The sequence below is a fragment of the Scyliorhinus torazame genome, chromosome 14 (genome assembly GCF_047496885.1).
Source record: "Scyliorhinus torazame isolate Kashiwa2021f chromosome 14, sScyTor2.1, whole genome shotgun sequence".
Lineage (NCBI taxonomy): Eukaryota > Metazoa > Chordata > Chondrichthyes > Carcharhiniformes > Scyliorhinidae > Scyliorhinus > Scyliorhinus torazame.
The window spans coordinates 212,028,982-212,048,632 of NC_092720.1; the positions used below are offsets into that span (position 1 = coordinate 212,028,982).

Below are 19,651 nucleotides of genomic sequence, written 5' to 3' on the forward strand. Positions count from 1 at the left end.
AATTGAGTGTGAGCGAGAGAGTGCTAGAGACAGATTGAGCGAGAAAGTGATTGTGATCGAGAGAGATTGAGTGAGAGATTGAGTGCGAGTTTGAGTGCGAGAGTGATAGAGAGAATGAGTGAGAGAGAGAGAGACAGAGTGAGTGATATAGTGTGTGAGTGAGTCGTACCTGATGGTCTCGGTGGTTTCCATATTCTCCGTTTAAATTGACACGGTGACAGTTCTTGTACCACCATCCTCCTCGGTAGGATACGGCACAGTTAGTCAGTGCCTCATCATTGTCTGAATCCAAGGTGGTGAAGTTACTGCCATGGTGATAGGATAGGGAGTCCCCTGTGGAAAACACATGTTTCAGTTATCGGCATGAGGAAGCGATTGTTACGATAGAATTGTCAAACCGTCTCTCTTCATTTAATGGGGGTTGGGAGGAGCTTGTATAAATCTGCCTAACAACAGGCTGGGTGACCTGGTCACCATGGGGCTAAGTCAAGAAACGCTGCACAAAGCATAAAGTTCCCACACCTGAACACGAAGACAGCTGGGCTGACAGTAGTGAGACTTTCAGTCTCTGGGATTTCAGCCAGAAAGAGGTTTCACAGCGAAACAAGAGGCTGCAGGTAGAATTGCGAGCAGAGAGGAGAGTGGACCCTTGCTGTGCTGACCAGGCAGAAGGCGAGAGGGAAGAAAATCTCTGATTGTCGCAGAGACACATCTGGGGAAACTAAGGAATCCGGACAATTCAACCTGGCATGTCCAATGGTTGGGAAGATGTTCGGCTTTGCTGCTGCCGAGTTGGTTTGGGAATTTTCCGGAATCAGACAGACGCACCTTTTAATGGTCACTTGATGTGAAACACAGAGATGTCACATGGACACAGTCACATGGACACTGTCACATGGACACCGTCACACGGGCACTGTCACACGGGCACCGTCACATGGGCACCGTCACATGGACACCGTCACACGGACACCGTCACACGGACACCGTCACATGGGCACCGTCACATAGACACCGTCACATGGGCACCGTCACATAGGCACTGTCACATGGGCACTGTCACATGGGCACCGTCACACGGACACCGTCACACGGACACCGTCACACGGACACCGTCACACGGACACTGTCACACGGACACTGTCACATGGACACTGTCACATGGACACTGTCACACGGGCATCGTCACACGGGCACCGTCACATGGACACTGTCACACGGGCACTGTCACACGGGCACTGTCACACGGGCACCGTCACATGGGCACCGTCACACGGACACCGTCACACGGACACCGTCACACGGGCACTGTCACATGGACACTGTCACATGGACACTGTCACATAGACACCGTCACCCGGGCACTGTCACATGGACACTGTGACACGTACACAATCAGATGCACTGTCACATAGACACTGTCACATGGGCACCGTCACACGGACACCGTCACACGGGCACCGTCACACGGGCACCGTCACACGGGCAATGTCACACGGGCAATGTCACATGGGCACTGTCACACAGACACTGTCACATGGGCACTGTCACATGGGCACTGTCACATGGACACTGTGACACGTACACAGTCAGATGCACTGTCACACGGACACTGTCACATGGGCACTGTCACATAGACACTCACACGGGCACTGTCACACGGACACGGTCACATGGGCACTGTCACACGTACACAATCAGATGCACTGTCACACGGACACTGTCACATGGGCACTGTGACACGTACACAATCAGATGCACTGTCACACGGACACCGTCACACAGGCACTGTCACACGGGCACCATCACACGGGCACTGTCACACGGGCACTGTCACACGGGCACTGTCACACGGACACAATCAGATGCACTGTCACACGGACACTGTCACTTGGGCACCGTCACACGGACACTGTCACATGGAAACTGTCACACGGACACCGTCACACGGGCACCGTCACATGGGCACCATCACACGGGCACTGTCACACGGGCACTGTCACATGGACACTGTCACATGGACACTGTCACACGGGCACTGTCACATGGACACTGTCACACGGGCACTGTCACACGGGCACTGTCACACGGGCACTGTCACATGGGCACTGTCACATGGACACCATCACATGGGCACATTGCCACATAGACACTGTCACATAGGCACTGTCACATAGGCACTGTCACACGGGCACTGTCACACGGGCACTGTCACATGGACACTGTCACATGGACACCGCCGCACCGACACCGCCACACGGACACCGTCACAAGGGCACTGTCACATGGACACTGTCACATAGACACCGTCACCCGGGCACTGTCACATGGACACTGTGACACGTACACAATCAGATGCACTGTCACATAGACACTGTCACATGGGCACCGTCACACGGACACTGTCACACGGACACCGTCACACGGGCACCGTCACACGGGCAATGTCACACGGGCAATGTCACATGGGCACTGTCACATGGGCACTGTCACACAGACACTGTCACATGGGCACTGTCACATGGGCACTGTCACACGGACACTGTGACACGTACACAGTCAGATGCACTGTCACACGGACACTGTCACATGGGCACTGTCACATAGACACTCACACGGGCACTGTCACACGGACACGGTCACATGGGCACTGTCACACGTACACAATCAGATGCACTGTCACACGGACACTGTCACACAGACACTGTCACATGGGCACTGTGACACGTACACAATCAGATGCACTGTCACACGGACACCGTCACACAGGCACTGTCACACGGGCACCATCACACGGGCACTGTCACACGGGCACTGTCACACGGGCACTGTCACACGGGCACTGTCACACGGACACAATCAGATGCACTGTCACACGGACACTGTCAGATGGGTAATGACAGACGGATAATTATACAGGGATACTGCCAGACTTACACTGTCTCTCAGGCAATGGTACATGGAAAATTACACACGAGCTCTGTCACATGGATGCCACGGGACAGACACTGCCAGCCGGACTCTGTCACATGGAGACTGTCACAATTCCAGCCTCACACAGGTGAAGTTGCGTGGAGATTGGCAGACAGGAAAGGTTAGATAGGGAATGGTAACCACTGGCAGGGTATGTAGAGAATATGATTGAATAGTCTATTAACAGGGGCTGTTTAATGACACACATTCTAGGGAGTGATTTATTTCATGATAGTTGGATAATGAGTGTGGTACGAGCGAGTTAGTTTACAGACCTTCCTGTGATCTCTCAGAGTGTCCTAATGACCTGCCAGTGGTTCTGTGACAGGCTCAGGCTCCGAGCAGGGGGAGGGGGAGTCCTGTCCCGGTCTGCCACAGGTTGCAGAGTATGGAGTTAAACTGGATAGCGAGTTGGCAAGGCTGGGAATGTTTAACCTGGAGTGTCTCGAAGGTCGCTCACCGGCATTTCCATGATATCCTCCCACTGTCAGCCTGTATCTCTTGGCAGGGCTCTCCACCATGAAGTTATCATAGACAGCGTAAGCTGATTCATTCCCATTCCTCAGATCCACTCGCAGTTCGTAACGTTGCTGCGATGTCATCTGGTGGAGGTACTGCAGACCTACAGTGTAGGATAAACCAGGATTAGCCAGAGGGTTCAATGGACTGAATCCCAATATTCCCAATAACCCAAAACCACGGGAGAAGGAAAGACCGGCGGCCAATCGCTGTGCTTGGAGCACAAACCCCCCAGCCCCTCAAACACATCCGCCCCCTCAAACACAACCGCCCCCTCAAACACAACCGCCCCCTCAAACACCTCCACCCCCTCAAAACACCCCCACCCCCTCAAACACCCCCACCCCCTCAAACACAACCGCCCCCTCAAAACCCCCCCACCCCCTCAAACAACCCCACCCCCTCAAAACACCCCCACCCCCTCAAACACCCCACCCCCTCAAACACCCCCACCCCCTCAAAACACCCCCACCCCCTCAAACACAACCGCCCCCTCAAACACAACCGCCCCCTCAAACACCCCCACCCCCTCAAACACCCCCACCCCCTCAAACACCCCCACCCCCTCAAAACACCCCCACCCCCTCAAACCCCCCACCCCCTCAAATACCCCACCCCCTCAAACACCCCCACCCCCTCAAACACAACCACCCCCTCAAACACCCCCACCCCCTCAAACCCCCCACCCCCTCAAACACAAACGCCCCCTCAAACACAACCGCCCCCTCAAACACAACCACCCCCTCAAAAACCCCCACCCCCTCAAACACCCCCACCCCCTCAAACACCCCCACCCCCTCAATCACCCCCACCCCCTCAAAACACCCCCACCCCCTCAAACCCCCCACCCCCTCAAACACCCCCACCCCCTCAAACCCCCCACCCCCTCAAACCCCCACCCCCTCAAACACAACCGCCCCCTCAAACACCCCCACCCCCTCAAACACCCCGACCCCCTCAAAACATCCCCACCCCCTCAAACCCCCCACCCCCTCAAACCCCCCACCCCCTCAAACCCCCCCACCCCCTCAAACCCCCCCGCCCCCTCAAACACAACCGCCCCCTCAAACACAACCGCCCCCTCAAACACAACCGCCCCCTCAAACACCCCCACCCCCTCAAACCCCCCCCCACCCCCTCAAACCCCCCCGCCCCCTCAAACACAACCGCCCCCTCAAACACAACCGCCCCCTCAAACACAACCGCCCCCTCAAACACCCCCACCCCCTCAAACACCCCCACCCCCTCAAACACCCCCACCACCTCAAACACCCCCACCCCCTCAAAACACCCCCACCCCCTCAAACACCCCCACCCCTCAAACCCCCCCACGCCCTAAAACTCCCCCACCCCCTCAAACCCCCCACCCCCTCAAACCCCCCCACCCCCTCAAACACCCCCACCCCCTCAAACACCCCCACCCCCTCAAACCCCCAACCCCCTCAAACACCCCCACCCCCTCAAACACCCCACCCCCTCAACCCCCCCACGCCCTAAAACTTCCCCACCACCTCAAACCCCCCACCCCCTCAAACACCCCCACCCCCTCAAACCCCCCACCCCCTCAAACCCCCCGCCCCCTCAAACACCCCCGCCCCCTCAAACCCCCCACCCCCTCAAACCCCCCACCCCCTCAAACCCCCCCACGCCCTAAAACTCCCCCACCCCCTCAAACCGCCCACACACTCAAACCCCCTCAAACACCCCCACCCCCTCAAACACAACCGCCCCCTCAAACCCCCCACCCTATCAAACACCCCCACCCCCTCAAACACAACCGCCCCCTCAAACCCCCCACCCCCTCAAACACCCCCACCCACTCAAACACCCCCACCCCCTCAAACACCCCCACCCCCTCAAACACACAACTCCCTCAAACACAACCGCCCCCTCAAACCCCCCCACCCCCTCAAACACCCCCACCCCCTAAAACTCCCCCATCCCCTCAAACCGCCCACCCCCTCAAAACACCCCCACCCCCTCAAACATAACCGCCCCCTCAAACACCCCCACCCCCTCAAACACCCCCACCCCCTCAAACACCCCACTCCCTCAAACACAACCACCCCCTCAAACACCCCCACCCTCTCAAACCCCCACCCCCTTAAACCCCCCCCCACCCTCACAAACACCCTACTCCCTTAAACACAACCACCCCCTCAAACCCCCACCTCCTCAAACCCCCACTCCCTCAAACACCCCCGCCCCCTCAAACACCCCCACCCCCTCAAACACCCCCACCCCCTCAAACACCCCACCCCCTCAAACACTCCCACCCCCTCAAAACACCCCCAGCCCCTCAAACTCCCCCACCCCCTCAAAACACCCCCACCCCCTCAAAACATCCCCACCCCCTCAAAACATCCCCACCTGCTCAAACACCCTCACCCCCTCAAACACCCCCACCCCCTCAAACACCCCCACCCCCTCAAACCCCCCACCCCCTCAAAACACCCCCACTCCCTCAAACACACCTTCAAAGACCCCCACCCCCTCAAACCCCCCACCACCCTCAAACCCCCCACCACCCTCAAACGCCCCCACCCCCTCAAACCCCCCCACCCCCTCAAACACCCCACTCCCTTAAACACAACCACCCCCTCAAACCCCCACCCCCTCAAACACCCCCACTCCCTCAAACACTACCACCCCCTCAAATTCCCCACTCCCTCAAACACCCCACTCCCTCAAACACCCCCACCCCCTCAAACACCCCACTCCCTCAAACACAACCACCCCCTCAACCCCCCCCACCCCCTCAAACACCCCCACCCCCTCAAAACACCCCCACCCCCTCAAAACACCCCCACAAAACACCCCACCCCCTCAAACACCCCCACCCCCTCAAGACACCCCCACCCCCTCAAAACACCCCCACCCCCTCAAAACACCCCACCCCCTCAAAACACCCCACCCCCTCAAAACACCCCCACCTCAAAACACCCCCCACCCCCTCAAACCCCCCACCCCCTCAAACACCCCCACCCCCTCAAAACACTCCCACTCCCCCAAACACAACCACCCCCTCAAAACACCCACCCCCACAAACTCAACTACCCCCTCAAACACTACCACCCTCTCAATCCCCCACCCCCTCAAACACCCCCACCCTCTCAAAACACCCCTTCAAACTCCTCATCCCTCAAAACACCCCCAATCCTTCAAACACCCCCACTCCATCAAACACCCCCACCCCCTAAAACACCCCCACCCCGCCTAACACCCCACTCCCTCAAAGACCCCAGCCAGTATTCCCCGAACGCAGCTCTTACCCAGCCAGTGTTCCGCAGCCAGTGTTCCCCAGTCAGGGCCCCGAACCCAGTCCTTACCCAGCCAGTGTTCCCCAGCCAGTGTTCTCCAGTCAGGGCCCCGAACCCAATCCTTACCCAGCCAGTGTTCCCCAGCCAGTGTTCCCCAGTCAGGGCCCCGAACCCAATCCTTACCCAGCCAGTGTTCCCCAGCCAGTGTTCCCCAGTCAGGGCCCCGAACCCAATCCTTACCCAGCCAGTGTTCCCCAGTCAGGGCACCAAACACAGTCCTTACCCAGCCAGTGTTCCCCAGTCAGGGCCCCGAACCCAATCCTTACCCAGCCAGTGTTCCCCAGCCAGTGTTCTCCAGTCAGGGCCCCGAACCCAATCCTTACCCAGCCAGTGTTCCCCAGCCAGTGTTCCCCAGTCAGGGCACCAAACACAGTCCTTACCCAGCCAGTGTTCCCCAGTCAGGGCACCAAACACAGTCCTTACCCAGCCAGTGTTCCCCAGCCAGTGTTCCCCAGCCAGTGTTCCCCAGTCAGGGCCTCGAACCCAATCCTTACCCAGCCAGTGTTCCCCAGTCAGGGCACCAAACACAGTCCTTACCCAGCCAGTGTTCCCCAGCCAGTGTTCCCCAGTCAGGGCCCCGAACCCAGTCCTTACCCAGCCAGTGTTCCCCAGCCAGTGTTCCCCAGTCAGGGCCCCGAACCCAATCCTTACCCAGCCAGTGTTCCCCAGCCAGTGTTCCCCAGTCAGGGCACCAAACACAGTCCTTACCCAGCCAGTGTTCCCCAGCCAGTGTTCCCCAGTCAGGGCCCCGAACCCAATCCTTCCCCAGCCAGTGTTCCCCAGTCAGGGCACCAAACACAGTCCTTACCCAGCCAGTGTTCCCCAGCCAGTGTTCCCCAGTCAGGGCCCCGAACCCAGTCCTTACCCAGCCAGTGTTCCCCAGTCAGGGCCCCAAACCCAATCCTTACCCAGCCAGTGTTCCCCAGTCAGGGCCCCGAACCCAGTCCTTACCCAGCCAGTGTTCCCCAGTCAGGGCCCCAAACCCAATCCTTACCCAGCCAGTGTTCCCCAGTCAGGGCCCCGAACCCAATCCTTACACAGCCAGTGTTCCCCAATCAGGGCCCCGAACCCAATCCTTACCCAGCCAGTGTTCCCCAGTCAGGGCCCCGAACCCAATCCTTACCCAGCCAGTGTTCCCCAGCCAGTGTTCTCTATCTCGCGTTCCCCAACCCAGTCCTTACCTAGCCAGTGTTCCCCAGCTCGCGTTCCCGAACACAGTCCTTACCCAACCAGTGTTCCCCAGCCAGTGTTCTCCAGCTAGCATTCCCGAACCCAGTCCTTACCCAGCCAGTGTTCCCCAGCAGGCGTTCCCCAGCTCGCGGTCCCGAACACAGTCCTTACCCAGCCAGTGTTCCCCAGCCAGTGTTCCCCAGTCAGGGCCCCAAACCCAGTCCTTACCCACCAGTGTTCCCCAGTCAGGGCCCCAAACCCAGTCCTTACCCAGCCAGTGTTCCCCAGCCAGTGTTCCCCAGCTAGCGTTCCCGAACCTAGTCCTTACCCAGCCAGTGTTCCCCAGTCAGGGCCCCAAACCCAGTTGAGAAGGCCTTCCAGTTCCTCATGAAGTTGGTTTTTCCATTCATTCTCCTCTGGAAAACCTTGAGGAAAGAGGAAAACGATTATCATTCCCATTAGCTGATCTCCTGTGTCCACAGAGCTGGAAGGACAAGCCGATGGAATATCCTAAGCTGAGTGTGCGTTCACAGGATCAGGAATACTGACAGAGAACTTAGTCTTTAATCTGCTGGGATGCAAATTCTGGGGTGTCTTTAATCGAACCTGACCTCGTGCTTAAACTCTGACCCCGTGTTTAAATTCTGACCTGCATCACTGACTCTGACCCAGTGTTTAAACTCTGACCTGCATCACTGACTCTGACCCAGTGTTTAAACTCTGACCTGCATCACTGACTCTGACCCCGTGTTTAAACTCTAACCTGCATCAATGACTCTGACCAAGTGTTTAAACTCTGACCTGCATCACTGACTCTGACCCCGTGTTTAAACTCTGACCTTCATCACTGACTCTGACCCAGTGTTTAAACTCTGACCTGCATCACTGACTCTGACCCCGTGTTTAAACTCTGACCTGCATCACTGACTCTGACCCCGTATTTAAACTCTGACCTGCATCACTGACTCTGACCCTAAATTCTGGCCCTGCCCCATCGGCTCTGACTCCGTTTTTTAATACTGACACCACACCCCTGGCTCTGGCCCTGTGTTTAAACTCTGACCCCACACCACTGGCTCTGGCCCTGTGTTTAAACTCTGACCCCACACCACTGGCTCTGACCCCGTGTTTAAACTCTGACCCCACACCACTGGCTCTGACCCCGTGTTTAAACTCTGACCCCACACCACTGGCTCTGACCCTGTGTTTAAACTCTGACCCCACACCACTGGCTCTGGCCCTGTGTTTAAACTCTGACCCCACACCACTGGCTCTGGCCCTGTGTTTAAACTCTGACCCCACACCACTGGCTCTGGCCCTGTGTTTAAACTCTGACCCCACACCACTGGCTCTGACCCCGTGTTTAAACTCTGACCCCACACCACTGGCTCTGACCCTGTGTTTAAACTCTGACCCCACACCACTGGCTCTGGCCCTGTGTTTAAACTCTGACCCCACACCACTGGCTCTGGCCCTGTGTTTAAACTCTGACCCCACACCACTGGCTCTGACCCTGTGTTTAAACACTGACCCCACACCACTGGCTCTGGCCCTGTGTTTAAACTCTGACCCCACACCACTGGCTCTGACCTCATGTTTAAACTCTGACGCCACATAACTGGCTCTAGCCATGTGTTTAAACTCTGACACCACACCACTGGCTCTGACCTCATGTTTAAACTCTGACCCCACACCACTGGCTCTGGCCCTGTGTTTAAACTCTGACCCCACACCACTGGCTCTGGCCCTGTGTTTAAACTCTGACCCCACATAACTGGCTCTGGCCATGTGTTTAAACTCTGACCCCACACCACTGGCTCTGACCTCATGTTTAAACTCTGACGCCACACAACTGGCTCTGGCCCTGTGTTTAAACTCTGACGCCACACAACTGGCTCTGGCCCTGTGTTTAAAATCTGACCCCACACCACTGGCTCTGACCTCATGTTTAAACTCTGACCCCACACCACTGGCTCTGACCTCATGTTTAAACTGTGACGCCACACCACTGGCTCTGACCTCATGTTTAAACTCTGACCTCACTGTCATAATATACACCAGTGTATCATGGTGCAGACACACACTGATGGACACACAGTGGGACCAATCAACACACACAACACCGCAGCCGCTCTAACCCTTTGGGGGTGAAAGTTAAACTCTTTGAATTACGCTTTTTAAAAATTCTAAGGCCAATTGCCCTTGAAGTTGTCTTTCCCATGATTCCAGTAGGTGGGCCTCTAGCACTTGAGTCGATATTGGACTGGCTCCAACCCATGATCATTGATCTCTGACATGTTGCCAACTTCAACTGACTGACATCCTGCGGGCTTTAATCACATTGCCATCGGTTTCATGCAGGCAAATAGCTTTCTTCCACCATCTCCAATAATTTGCACAACAAAATGTAAGTAATAACACCCCACTTTGCTTTTATTTTGTTTTCCCTTTACTACAGTGAGCTTTCTCCTGGGTATCATGTCCAGGTTAATCTTGAATTCCTGAGCATAATGTCAAGGACAATCCCAAGGGGAATGTCCAGAAAAAACTGGGTAAAATCCTGGAGCTCTCTCTCTAACAGCACTGTGGGTGCACCTACACCTCCGGAACTGCAGCGGTTTAAGAAGGCAGCTCCCCACCACCTTCTCAAGGGGCAATTAGGGATGGTGCATTAAATGCTGGCCTGGTCAGTGACGGCCACATCCCATAAATGTTTTTTTAAATCCCGAAGAAAATCCCGAGACAATCCTGAGTGCAATCCTAATTCTGAGGTCGATGAGTACAATCCCGAGGTGATCTGTGGGTAAACACCAAACTCTAGGACAATCCTGAGGGCAGCCCCGCAGTAATCCAAAGACAATTCCGAGGGTAATCAAGGGTCCGTATCATACTTACCATCCAGCCCCCACCATTGGTCGTCATGTCACAGTAAGCCTTGAAGGGCTTCTCTTTGTTCCCGTCTAAGTAGAGGCTAACCACGCTCGAGTCTTTCCTTCCATTGCTGTGTTCCTCTCCGCAGTCCTTGGGAAATGGGATGTGGGCACTGACTACAGTAGAAATCATAGAGAGAGTGAGAGGGAAAATCCCAGTGTGCACAATCCTGGGAAGTCTATGGGCGTGCTCATGAAGGAGATTCCTGGTATTCCGAGTCAGTAATTGGGAATGGGGCAGAAGCTCGAGCTTACACTTGTCCCTTCTACAGGATATAGAACATAGAAGGAGGCCATTCGGCCCATCGAGTCAGCACCGACCCACTTAAGCCCTCACTCCCACCCTATCCCCGTAACCCAATAACCCCTCCTAACCTTTTTGGTGACTGAGGGCAATTTATCGTGGCCAATCCACCTAACCTGCACGTCTTTGGGCTGTGGGAGGAAACCGGAGCACCCGGAGGAAACCCACGCAGACACGGGGAGAACGTGCAGACTCCGCACAGACAGTGACCCAGCGGGGAATTGAACCTGGCACCCTGGCGCTGTGAAGCCACAGTGCTAACCACTGGGCTACCGTGAGGCAGTTGGAGCAAAAATTTCAACATGTTTCCCCAAAGATTCGTGGGGGGGGGATTGACCTCCCCATGGGACTCCTGGGATATAAGCTTCCCCGCTAGTGAGTTGAGTCCCGCCTAGCTAGGGCTCATTATAACATAGTATAAAGGCCGGCCCGGACAGGGACCAGCAAGTTGGTTCTCCCAACAGGACTTAACTCTGTGTGTATATTTACTGCTTTAGGCAGATTTAATATGACCGTGAATAAACAGCGTTTATCCAACTGTTCGGCTTCCTGGGTCTCTACACTTATGAAGAAAGGTTGGACCGGCTAGGCTCGTCTCAGATGGAGTTTAGCAGTGTAAGAGGCGGTCGGAACCTTTAAGATCCTGAGGGGGTATTGACAGGTTGATGTGGAGAGGATGTTACCTCTTGTGGGAGAATCTAGGACTTGGGGGGGGTCACTGTTTAAAAATAAGGGGCGGGATTCTACCACAATCAGCGGGATGGCCTGACGCCGGCGCCAAGAACGGCGCGAACCACTCCGGCGGCGGCCCACCTGGAAGTTGCGGAATCCTCCACACTTCACACTTCACCTCCACACTAGGCCGGCGCTGGAGGGGTTGGCACCGCGCCAACCGGCGTCGAACCACCGGCGGGTACTGGTGCATGCGCAGGGGTTTCTTCTCCTGGCCGGCCATGGCGGAGCCTTACAGAGGCCGGCGCGGAACGAAGGAGTGCCCCCAAGGCACAGGCTCACCCGCAGATCGGTCGGCCCCGATCGCGGGCCAGGCCACCCTGGGGGCCCCCCCAGGGGCCGGATCTCCCCGCGCCCCCCTGAGGACCGCACCAGTTGGCCTACCAGCCAGGTCTCGCCGTGTGGGACCATGTCCATTACACGCCGGGGGGACTGGCCAAAAATGGCAGGCCGCTCGGCCCATCGGGGCCCGGAGACTTGCTGGAGGGGCCGCTGCCAACGGCCCCCGACCGCCGTGGCATGATCCCCACCCCCACCCGAAAACCTGTGCCGGAGAATACAGCAGCCGGAATTGGAGGGGCGGGGCCGGATTCACGCCGCCACCCGCGGATTCCCCGACCCCGGCTAAGGAGTTGCTCATTTAAGATAGCGATGAGGAGAAATGTTTTCTCTCAGAGGGTTACAAGTCTCTGGAACTGACTTCTTCAAAAGGCAGTGGAAGCAGAATCTATGAATAGTTTAGACTTTTGATTAACAAACTGGGGGTGGGGTTGAAAGGTTATCGGGAGGTCAGCAGGAAAGTGGGGTTGAGGTTACAATCAGGTCAGCCATGATCGTATTGAGTGGCTGAGCAGGCTCGAGGGGCCGAGTGGCCTCCTCCTGATTCTGATTAACATGTTTGGAAATATCAACGTTGCTAGTAATGCCCGTGTCCTTGAGCTTTTTGTTGTTGTTGGCGTGTGGAGCTGTGGGGGGGGGGGTCCTCCAGGAATGCTCAATGCACAAACACGTACCTGTGCTGAAGAATGCAGTGATGGCAGCCGTCCGCCCACCGTCCCGCAAGGCGTGTAGTCTGACCGTGTACCTGGTGCTCGGGAGGAGCTGATGCAGTCTGTTGCTTGTCACCGTGGAGTCCACCTTTACTTGCTGTGGGGAGGAGGGCGGGGCAAGGTCGAGATATGGGGTTAGAGAGTGAGGAGAGAAAAAATGTGTAATTTACATAATTTACATCACCCACCCGCATTATCACAGGAAAACGATGAGACATCTTGAGGGAAGAGAGTTAATCATTTCCACACCCTTTGTGTGAGGAAATTCTTCTCAATGTTCCCCTTGCTCGGCCTGGTTCTAATTTTAACATTGTCGCCTTATTCTGGACTCCCCACCAAAGGAAATAGTTTCTCTCTATTTCCCCCCCACCCTCCCATCAAAGGAGTATTGCTGATAAAATAGACATGCCATCAAAGTTTATCGCGTTGCGCTCATCAGGACAGCTCAGGGTGACCTTATGGACTTTTTATACCTGGAAAAGGTCAAGTATGCCGTTAGGGGATTGGTGCAGGAATTCTACCTGAGGTGGCAGCCATTTATCTCATACTTCAAAGAGTTAATTCCCATCAGCTGTTAGGACAGGGAGGTAGAGTTTGGTTGTGAGACTAGGGGGGTTATTGGGAGGGGGGTCCGATGTAGCTGTCACTGCTTATTTTTCTCTGATCTTCTGTGTTCTTAGCACAACAAATGCGCCATGTTTGAACCATTTTCAGAGTTGTGTTGCAGTTTGGATCTTGTGCGTTATCTATTCAATCTTTCATAAAATATGGTTTAAAAAAAAGGATAACTCGCAAGACTGAAGGAAAATGTCCACAAGTTGCGCCTCTTGCAACTAAACAAAAGCCGAGGAAACAGCCATTCCTTGGTTCATTGCTTAAGGCAATGCCTGGACCAACTAGTCCTCACCGACCAATTGGACTCCTCCTGCTTGTATTTGGAAGGATCCCTCAACAACACCAATAACTTCTATTTATAGAACACTCTTCAACACAGTAAAATGACACCTCACAGGGAGGTACATCAGGAAAACAAATTGACAACGAGCCACTTCAGGAGACATTAGTTCCAATGACTGAAAATCTGTTAAAGAGGAAAGTGAGATTGTCACTGCTTTGCAGATTTTCCTAGTAACAGTAGTAACAAGACATAATAGGATGTGATCTGCCCAGGAACAGGTAGATATCTGCCTACAAAACGCAGGCTGAGATGTGTCTGCCTCATCACCAGATTAGCCTCACAGCACTGGGGACCCGGGTTTGATTCATCCCTGGGTGTCTGTGTGGAGTTTGCGTTTTCTTTCTGTGTTTGTGTGGGTTCCTCCAGGTGCTTCGGTTTCCTCCCACAGTCCAAAAATGTACAGGTTAGATTGAATTGATCAGACTAAATTGCCCGATGGTGCCCAAGGATGTGCAGGTTAGGTGGATTGGCCATGGTCAATGCGTGGGGTTGTGGGGATAGGAAGGCGGAGTGGGCTTAGGTAAATTGCTCTTTCAGAGCATCAGTGCAGGTTCGATAGGCCGAACGGCCTCCTTCTGCTTGTAGTGGTTTTATGATAGTGTGGTAACGGGGACTTTCGGGTGCGGCTATGCAGAGCTAGGTCGCGTGTTCGGTAGCTCCCGCTTGGAACGGACATTTGGGCTCTTTACAGGGCCCCCACGGCATTTGTTTGACATTCCCCGGTGTGGGAAGAAGACTGCAACATTCCCCCGACAGTGTCCCCCAGGAATGGTATGTCTCTTGGTTACCAGACCCGGCAGAAACAGTAAAAGGTTTGGCTGTAACTGCAGGATTAACAGAACCTCTTCCAGCATGCAGGCGGGGGAAGGGCAAGCTTAAAGCTGCAAGCTGACTTGAGGGCCTTTATTAAAGGTGAATTCTAACAGCAGAGGGAACAACTGTGAAAAGATCTCACCAAGGCCACTGAAGAAGCGGGGACGAGGCTTCCGGTGGCGGCCATGGAGGAGTAGGTCGCGCATTCGGCAGCTCCCGTCTGGAACGGACTCTTAGACCTTTTTCAGGAGTTTCCACAGACTTTTTGGGGCAGATTGGTGAAGCGAACACTGCCAAAATGATAGTGTGGTAACCTGACGGCCTAGTTTTGAGCCCGATTAAATTGAATATTTTAAATTAAAGAATTTGACACTTTAAATCGTACTGCAGTCAGGCAGGCTGCTGGGAATTCAGACTTGACCAAAGTCAAATACACACCTGACAAACTGCCAGAACATGTCTGGAACACACCTGTCTATCGGCCATCAGGAGACCATCGCACCCTATTGATACGCACCGGTCTATTGTCCGCAGCCTCGATTGAGCCAGACTCTCGGGCACTCAGAGTTTCTGCCGTTATCTTAAATGGGAACAGGTTATGTGCAGACCACACCTCCAGGGATGGACACCTGGAGCAGGCTCTGGTGTCCTGTCAAACGGTCATCAACCAGACCATTGGCTGCTGAGACTCCCGCCCGAGGCATCATTGGCAAAAAGCCCGAGGAAATGGCAAAAGGGCACGAAGGGAGAGGGGGATAACAACAGGCACATCAGCAGCAAAGACTCCAGCCAGAGGTGATCGAGACATCGGAGAAGGAAGAAGCTGCCAGGCGGGACCATCTGGTATTACATATTGGTTTTATTTATGGGTTAATTGTGTATTTAATAAAGATTGTTGAATTTATACTTTTGTCCTTTGTTCTCCTCACTATTAATAGACACCAAGGTAAAACTTTGATTAAAATACTGGTTGAAGTATCTGAATCGAAGTCTCAGAACCAAAACAATGAGAAACTTTCATAAAGGTCTTCGTTGGACCAGGAAAAGACATTTCCCAGGTTTGATCATCAATCCTGTATTGTGTGGTAATTATAAGCTGGATTTAATTTATAGATCTATTTAATTTGGATATTATTAAGGGGACAAGTGAAGACTTAAGGAGTTCAGGGATCATAGATATATGTTGGAACAAGGGGTTATGTTCTACATAAGCTATGTGTGTGTTTAGTAGTTCATATACTTCATTGTCTTAAGTAGTATCACCCTGTTCATGTGTATTTGTCTTCTTTAATTTAATAAATAGTCTTTTGTAATTGTGATATGATGGCAGGACTAATTATTGTCACGAGGGTTTCACTTGACTTCTAACCATTCCAAAAAGTAAAATTGTAAACCCTCGTGAACCGGTATTCCATATTGATATCATCAGCGTGGTTCGTGACAAAGGAGGAGAGCGAGAGAGAGCAAGAGTACGAGGGGGGGGGGGGGGGGGAGAGAGAGAGAGAGAGCAAGAGTACGAGGGGGGGGGGGGGAGAGAGAGAGAGAGAGCAAGAGAGAGCGACAGAGAGAGAGAGAGAGACGGATAGGGAAGGAAATTTAGAGCCTGGGATCTTAGGCCTGGTCATAGTGGAGTGATTAAACAAGGAAGGTCAAGAGGGCGGATTTGACAGAGCATAGGTATCTCACAGGGCTGTGGGGTTGGTCTGGATGATGTAGAAACTTTAAAAAATAGGAGCAGGAGGAGGCCATTCGGCCCTTCAAGCCTGCTCCGCCATTCATTATGATCATGGCTGATCATCCAACTCAGTAACCTGTTCCCGCTTTTCCCCTCATATCCTGTGATCCGTTTTGCCCCAAGAGCTAAATCTATCTCCTTCTTGATAACATCAAATGTTTTGGCCTCAACTACTTTCTGTGGTAACAAATTCCACAGGCCCACCAACCGCTGGGTGAAGAAATGTCCCCTAATCTCAGTCCTTAATGGTCTACCCTCTGACCCCTGGATCTGGACTCCCCCGTCATCTGGAACATCCTTCCTGCATCTACCCCGTCTAGTCCAGTTAGCATTTTATAAGATTCTATGAGATGCCCCATCCCCCTCCTTCTTCTGAACTCCAGCGAATACAACCTAACCGATCAATCGTTCCTTAGTCTCACCATCCCAGGCATCAGCTGATGATGACAGAGATACGGAGGGGGTGGGGTGAGGCCATGGAGGGATTTGAAAGCAAGGATGAGAATTTGAAAATTGAGATGTTGCTCGACCTGAAGCAAATGTGGGTCTGGGAGCACAGGCGATGACGGGTGAATGGGACCCGGTGCGAGTTGGGGCGCGGCAGCAGAGTCCTAGGTGGAGGGTTTGAAGTCGACAGGAACAGTCGTGCGTCGAGGTAACAAGGAGGCTTTCTGCAGCAGGTGAGTTGTAACAAGTGTGGGCTGGGAGATGTTACAAAGGTGGATAAAGTTGATCTTGATGAGCCAGTGGACACTGGATGGTCTGTGAGCAACTCAGCCCTCCCCCATTCACAATGTCATTGTTTCAGGTCTCCACATTACGGGCGGATTCTCCGGGCCCACAGCCGCGGGTTTCTCGGTGGCGCGCCTTTCGCTGTTGATGGAATTCTCTCTTCCCGCCACTTGTCAATGGGATTTCCCATTGAAGCCGCTCCATGCCACCTGGAAACCCGCTGGCGGGGGTTTGCTGCCAGCGGGAAAGAGAATTCCAATGGCGGGAGAATTCCAGCAGGAAACCCTTTTCTCTCCTCGGAGTGGAATGTGTCAATTTCCCTGACGGGGTCTCCTGACCGCGGTTGGTTACCTGAGTCTCGCCCCCTTCAGTCCCGTACAGGAGGAGGTATCCAGTGACTGGAGCTCTCGGGCTCTTCCACGAGACCAAGGCTTCAGTCAACGAGATGTCACGCACCGCCAGGTCTCTCGGCAAGTCAGATCCTGGAGAGAGAAGGGGTGGCACAGTTAGAACCTCGCACCAGCTCAGCGCGACTCAAAGGGTTTCACAGAGCTGCTCAATGAAGCTTTGTAAAGTATATTAGAGGATGTGGAACGAGGGCCTGCTCTCCGTCATGTGGCCAGCACTTCCTGCAGCGCTCACTCAATTATACCCACCAGTGACAAAGCTGGTACTGATCCTCAAACTCTTCCGATCTCCCTTGACACTGTAGATCTCCGCTGTGTACTCAGTGTTCATACTGAGACCTGTCAGCTGCAGTTCTGCACTGTTCCCTGGGACATTCCTGCTCACAGTGGAAACTGGGAGAAACAAGAAGGAAAATTGGGAATTAAAATATTCAGAGCTTGTTAGCATTCCCAGATCAAAGGAAAAGTTGGTTAATTCCTTCTGCAAGCACAGTGGGCTGACTAATACGAGGGCCGGGGTCAGGTGTCAGGGGTAGATAGCAGACACACCAGCCTACCCCCCAGCCTCCTGCAAATAAATACATTGGCATGGAGCTGACGTGCTCCATGCTGCCCCGAATCCCACAACAAAAAAGCACTGCCGAGCAGGCTGATGAGGGCCAAGTGAAACTTCTGTCCCTCACTGGGGAGGAAAGCCACCTCCGGGTTGGCCGTCAGCCCTGGCCCAGCTGCGCAGGACTTCAGGAAGAGGAGAAGATCAAGGCCCATGGATCCCCTGAGCAGCTAAATCTGGGGTCTTGGGCCGGGGCGTTTGGGTAGGTTAGAGCGAAGGGCAGTGAGGTGACTGTTCATTTTAATATAACCTGTGAGCTGGTGGCTTCTGAGCCAAACCCTACATTATGGGAGACAGCTTTGGTGTGGACAGGCAGGGCAGAGATGGACTCCCGCCTTATTTTAAGTGCGGCATTCTCCCCTCACCCCCCAACCACGCCCCCAAAGGAAGCAGGAAACACAACTACCGGGTGTCATGTAAATTTAAATCCAGTGTCTCCTGGAATTATTATCGGAGAATGTTGTGGAGAGTCTGGGGTAAGGTTTCAAGTCCATATGACTTCTCTGCAGAGTTAAAGGGAGGGTGACATGTGATGGAGTTCAGATTGTTTGAGGGGTTGGGGCAAAATAGACAGTCAGGGACAGGTGGGAGCTAGGCGAGGTTAGACAATGATGTCATGGGCACAGGACAAAGAGTGTTTATGGTGAGGTTAAAGACTGAAGAAGATGCTGACAGTAAAACAGCAGAAAGTAAACTTTCCAAACCCATGACCGCGAGAGTGTCTGTGCTGGGATTGGAAATATTCAGAGAGTTTGAGGTTCTGTGCTGGGATTGGGAATATTCGGGGAGTTTGAGGCTCTGTGCTGGGATTGGAAATATTCAGAGAGTTTGAGGCTCTGTGCTGGGATTGGGAATATTCGGGGAGTTTGAGGCTCTGTGCTGGGATTGGGAATATTCGGGGAGTTTGAGGCTCTGTGTTGGGATTGGGAATATTCAGAGAGTTTGAGGCTCTGTGCTGGGATCGGGAATATTCAGAGAGTTTGAGGCTCTGTGTTGGGATTGGAAATATTCAGAGAGTTTGAGGCTCTGTGTTGGGATTGGGGATATTCGGGGAGTTTGAGGATCTGTGTTGGGATTGGGAATATTCGGAGAGTTTGAGGGTCTGTGTTGGGATTGGGGATATTCGGAGTGTATGAGGCTCTGTGTTGGGATTGGGGATATTCGGAGAGTTTGAGGCTCTGTGTTGGGATTGGGGATATTCGGGGAGTTTGAGGCTCTGTGTTGGGATTGGGAATATTCGGAGAGTTTGAGGCTCTGTGCTGGGATTGGGAAGATTCAGAGAGTTTGAGGCTCTGTGCTGGGATCGGGAATATTCGGAGAGTTTGAGGCTCTGTGCTGGGATTGGGATATTCAGAGAGTTTGAGGCTCTGCTGGGATCGGGAATATTCTGAGAGTT

General features: G+C 53.9%; 1 protein-coding gene across 7 annotated transcripts in view; it reads right to left on the reverse strand.

Annotated features, from left to right (window-relative positions):
• The window catches only part of LOC140390470 (tenascin-X-like), a 321,608-nt gene that overhangs the window by 11,939 nt on the left and 290,018 nt on the right, over positions 1-19,651 (reverse strand). For all 7 annotated transcript variants that reach the window (XM_072475624.1, XM_072475623.1, XM_072475622.1 and 4 more), the window contains 7 exons: positions 17,892-18,035; positions 17,587-17,717; positions 12,962-13,094; positions 10,878-11,029; positions 8,311-8,407; positions 3,434-3,595; positions 170-333 (listed from right to left, as the gene is read on the reverse strand). In XM_072475624.1, coding sequence (XP_072331725.1) covers positions 170-333; positions 3,434-3,595; positions 8,311-8,407; positions 10,878-11,029; positions 12,962-13,094; positions 17,587-17,717; positions 17,892-18,035 — 983 coding nt within the window. The remainder of the gene's footprint in view (positions 1-169; positions 334-3,433; positions 3,596-8,310; positions 8,408-10,877; positions 11,030-12,961; positions 13,095-17,586; positions 17,718-17,891; positions 18,036-19,651) is intronic.